General features: G+C 50.7%; 1 protein-coding gene across 1 annotated transcript; it reads right to left on the bottom strand.

Annotated features, from left to right (window-relative positions):
• Window positions 1–1,394: 1,394 nt before the first annotated feature.
• On the bottom strand, window positions 1,395–4,166 carry LOC118629291 (spermatogenesis-associated protein 31D1-like). Its single transcript, XM_036260349.1, has one exon. The coding sequence runs from the start codon at window positions 4,164–4,166 to the stop codon at window positions 1,395–1,397; it is 2,772 nt and encodes a 923-aa protein (XP_036116242.1).
• Between the last annotated feature and the right edge of the window lie 961 nt (window positions 4,167–5,127).

Genomic DNA, 5,127 nt, shown 5'->3' on the forward strand with positions numbered 1-5,127 from the left:
GCCTGAAGTACTCACTAGGACTCGCATTCCATGTTTGTGTTTCAGTCTGTATAGGTAGTGATGACTCCCTTCCAGAACTCTATGTTAAAGGTGGGTATGTGTGCAGGGTTAGCCAAGGAGAGCATTCCATGGAGGTCCATGGTGAGCCCCCAAATATCTGTAACCCTGGTACACAGTCTAGAACTCACCTCTGGCTCATGAGCTGCAGGTGTTCTGGGGGACACTTATTATAGCTGCCCCAAAGCCATGAATATCAAAGGTGACACCTCCATCCTGAGAGGTGAAATGTCCACACTAAGGGCAAGATCTTGCATCTGTCCAGCGAGCAGGATGGCAGGCAGGCACCGAGACAGGGAGGCCGTGCCTGAGGACATCCCTGCAAATGTCATCTCTGTGCTCAAGGGGCAGCCCTGCGTGTTCGGTGTGAGGCTTCAGTGTGCTGTGAGGTGCTCTGTTCGGCCAGGGCAGGTGGAGCTCAGATCAGTTTGGGGAAGCTGGGAGCCAGACAGGCCACAGTGTGGGGATGATGCGGCATAACCTGGGTTCCACCAGCAATGCTACTCTATCCCCTCTTCATTTGTTCTTCTTTTCTCACTAAGTCTAAGGCATCTTTCCTTTACTTTATGTTTTGTTTTACCCTGGGGGGTAGGTGGCAGCCTGGTTAACATTCCTCCTACTGATACCTGAATGGTGTTTTTGCTCAGCAAAAAAGAAGTTACCAATTCCATAGCCTGAAGAAGGAGACCCAGACACAGGAACCACTTTCTCAAGGTGACTTTCCAGTAGGCATACTTCAGTGTGAAGATTAAAGTATGCTTCCCTAACACATTAACATGACCCATGAGACACATTTTGAAGACCTTTCCCCAACCAGCCCAGGATCTACTGCAGCCCTATCCCCCCATTCAGGGTTCACCCACCTGTGGGGTCCTCTATTTACTAACATAAATAACGATTAAGCCCCTGTCTCTCCACTAATATTTTCTAAAAAATATCCGTCCTTGATCTTCACATATAGAAGGACTGTCTTCTCTACTGTTCAAAAGGAAATTAAGCATTCCCTGCAGGGTAAGTGTGGGCTGCTATTCATGTTCATCAAGGTTAAGCTAAGAGGAAGGAGACAGAGCCCGTCACCTCAAATTTCATCAGGGAGGAAGTGGGCTTTATTGGGGTGGGGGGGGCACATGATATCTATTTTCAACAAGAGCTAAAGGGGACTGGTCACGTTGAAGCCAAAGGAAGCAATCAGTAGGAGCTGAACTAACTTCTTTCTGTTCCTAAGCGCAAGCCCTGAGATACCACAAACCCATGTCCCACACAGTATGCAGAAAAGACATCACTATTATTAGTGAAACATTTATTAGGGAAAATCCCTACTCCCCACAATGAAGGAATTATTTGTGGGTGGGAATTATTTTTTCACTAAAAATTCTGCAGCACCGTTTACTGTCTAAGTAGTAGATATTGATCTCTACTATCCCTTTATCTCTGGTTAGAGCAGCAGGCGGCCCCGGGGCAGCTCGAGGCCTGCAGGTGGGGCTTGGATGGGGCACAGATTGGGGGTGCTTCTGACATAATAGCTGGTCCTTAAATGTCACAACTTTCTGGGGGTGTCTGTCCTTGTCTCTGAAGACAGCTTCTTGAAGGTGGGACTTGGTGTTTGTCACTGTACAGGCGGGAGCCCTGGAGTTGAAAGGGTGCCCCTGGACAGGCTCTGCCCCGGCCTGAACTGCTGCCTTCTGCTGAGCTTCCCCGAACTGCACCGCAGAGGGAAGGGGCTCTTGAGGGCAGGCGCCATCTGTTGCTTGCTGACGCCCCAGTTTCTCCTCCAGAAACTTCTCAATCTTTGCTCTACTTATAACTGGGCTTCTGCTCTGTGCAGATGATATGAGGCTGCACTTTTCCTGGGAATATTCTTGCTGTTTGCGTTTTGTTCCAGAATGAAGCCATGGAAAAAAATGGTTTATTTTATTTCTGAAAAAGCTGTCAGGAGGAGACTGTCCCTTCTGTGATAGGGCCTGGGGAGACTTGCTCCCAAGCCTCTCCTTTAATGCCAGGTCCTGAGTATGCAAGCTCGTCCTTCCTGCTTGGGATGTACCCAACCCTGCATCCTCTCCGCCAAGCTCTTCTGATTTGGAACCTGTGGGGCTCACTCTCTTTGTGGCTGGTGGGAAATTTTTCTCTTGGCTCAACCTTGAGACATGCTTAGGGACCCAAGGCTCCTGCTGCTTCTCCACACTGAGTCCTCGGTCCTCCCAATGGACATGTGGCCCCTGGGGAGCTGCTCTGTGCACCCTGGAGACACCCTGAGCATGGCTCAGGGGGGCTTTGTAAGTCAAGATGTCTGAGTCATGGGACAAGTCCGTGGGTTGGCCTTGGACCTGGTTATTCATTCTCTTCTCCAATTTAGACTTTAATTCCTCAAGGAATTGCTTCTGGAGGTTTGCAGATTTAGGATCTGGGAGAGCTGATATTTTGGCTGGGAGGCTTTCAGTGGTCACAGTCGTTGTTCCTTGACTCTCATTCACGTTTATCCTTTGGGAGATTCCCGGCTTGCTGGCTGTCAAGACATCACTCGTTTTGGGTTGAAGAGCATCGAGCTCCTCAGCCCTGGACACGCTGGGCATGGGAACAGGCTCTGATTTCTTCACCTTTTGGCCCTGACCGGAATTCACGCTCTGATCCACTGGCTCGTGTGCCGCCCCGGCTTGCTGCGTGGGCGGCTTTCGGGGGCAGATGTTGGCTCTTGGAGGACGTCTGTGACTCGCTTTGCCAATGATGCTGTTTGTAACAGGCAGAAGAGTGTGTCTGGCACCTCCAGTTCTCTGACCCTCCTCTGCCAGCCCATGGGGGATGTCGGAGGGTGACGGTCTCAGGGGCCCCTGACCTTCCTTGCCCACAAGTGAGGTGGCAGGGGGAGGAGGAGTCAGGGTTTTAGAGCTTCCTCTCTGGGGCGTGAAGCTCCCTGATGTGGAGTCCACCTCAGAAGTCAGGTTATTTGAGGATGATTTAGAATTATACAGGGAGTGGGAGGAAGTATCTCTGAAGGTCTCTATGGATTCAAGAACTTTGGCTGGGAGAGTCCACATTGCCCTCGGAGTAAACGTGGTAATGTGGGCTTCTAGCATCTGCTGTGCACGGGACTCCAGGGAGGAAAGCTCCTGGGACGTGCTCAGGCAGGAGTCCCCACCCTCTGATCGTGACAGACTTCTCCGTTTCACTGGAGTGTGGGATTGCACAGAGAGTGTCTGCTGGTTAACATGCCATGAACTGTGCACAGTCCCTGGGAGCTGAACCACATTGATTTCCTCAAGCTTCTTGCTCAAATGTACTGTCAGGGCATTTTCCAGTTGTGTCTGTCTTACACTCTGCCCCGACACCACTGAATTTTCACCCGACAGACCCATCCTGTAACTGTCTAGGTCCTTCTCAGACTCATACCCCACCTTCTTATCTTGATTGTAGTCACATCGTGTCGAGGTGGAAGGCAGTGAGACTCTGACACGAGCATCCCTCCAGGAACAGTCTGGAACCGACAGGCTTGGGTGGTCAGTGCCGTGCGGGACAGAAGTGGACAGTGCACCAGTGCTGTCCGGAGATGACTTCCCCAGAGCAGGCTTTGATGAGATGGACATAGATTTAGGTTGAGTAGCAGCTAAATTGGGGTCTGGTGGTGGTGAAACAGACAAGGTTTGTGGTACAGGATAAGTCACTGAGGCTGCGGGACTCAAAGTCTGGGCCAAATCTGGGGAGTAGTTGAGATCTTGGGTAATGGAGGACTCAAGAAAGATGGCATTCAGGGTCAGAGTTGTTTTCACATTCTGAGTGTCATGTGTTGGAAGAGAGGGAAAGGTGAGGGGTTGGGGTGGGGAATGGTCCACTGGGAATTCAGGTTCCAGGGGAGGAAAAGGATATGGGGGCAGAGATAGAGGTAATGACGACATTGAAAAAGCACCTAAAGGTGTCACTGGGTTAGGGCAGAGAACAGAGTGAGGTGCTGCTGGTAAAGACTTGGGCAGAGGAGGTGGTGTGAGGTCTCCTGCAGGGACTGCTGAGAAGGGAGGGGACAGAGTGAACGATGGCTCAGTCCCAGGAGCTGTGGGAGCCAAAGGGGACACAGAAGGAGTAGCATCTTCCAAGGCCAATGGGAACAGCAGCTGATCCATCTCAGTGGTTGCCTTTTCACACACCTCACAGGAGGGGTCTGGACATAACAGTTGACGAAAGTGGACGGAATCATGACGCTGGCCCAGGGGGCTGCAGGAGACAGGAGGGACAGAGCTGCAGCCAGGACCAGAACAAGGAAAGGAGGACCCACTGACCTGGTGGGGTGGGGCCCCTGAAGCCTGTTAGCCCTTCACATGGCCCCACATGATGACTACACAATGCACTCAACAGCACTCACCCCAAGGCCTTCACTCACGTCCCCGTTCCTATGGCAACCCCCTCCCATGGCTTTGGAAGGCTGCACTGAATCCCTGGAAGCACATAGAACATGCTAAAGAGGGATCAGGAAAGAAGGAGAAAGACTAGTCACCTTTTAAGGATAGAAATCAGCATCTTTTCCTCCTCTTCTTCCCTCTGATAGTATCTGCAACCTGGGAAACCAGGAGAGTAGGTCTTATGTGGTCATGGTAGAAGCACAGGTAACACAGAGGATCCCTTTATGGGAGACCATTGGGGTATTTACTCTGAAGCCCCAAGAATCAGTAGCTGACATCAAATGGTCAAACGATAATATTAATAAGGTTCCCGTGTATGTTGCTTTATTTATAAAGATTTTCCACATACATCATCTCATTTGAATCTCAAAACCACCCTGTGAAGCAAGAGGTCAGTGGTCACAACAAAGAGGAATCTGATCATCCTGAAGTCAAAGCACCTTCACAAAGTCAGGAGAGGGAAGTGCCGACTCTGGGCATCTATTGGGCAGCACCCATTGCCCAGGTCCATCACTGCTTCATACCCAGGGACAGCAGAGCAGGGATATGAGGCTTGTCTCAGCTTCTGACTGTCTTCCCATGAGCCTCTCCTCTAAGGGCTGTATTTTTATGAGAGGAACTGTGTCTAGCAAGTAACATCATAGAAGTCATTACCCTGGATCTTCACAGAAAGAGAGATAGGGTC

This window comes from Molossus molossus, unplaced genomic scaffold (assembly GCF_014108415.1).
Source record: "Molossus molossus isolate mMolMol1 unplaced genomic scaffold, mMolMol1.p scaffold_m16_p_14, whole genome shotgun sequence".
Classification (NCBI taxonomy): Eukaryota; Metazoa; Chordata; class Mammalia; order Chiroptera; family Molossidae; genus Molossus; species Molossus molossus.

Excerpts from the sequence above, each read along its gene's own strand:
- LOC118629291 (XM_036260349.1), bottom strand. The coding sequence starts at position 4,166 with ATGGATCAGCTGCTGTTCCCATTGGCCTTGGAAGATGCTACTCCTTCT.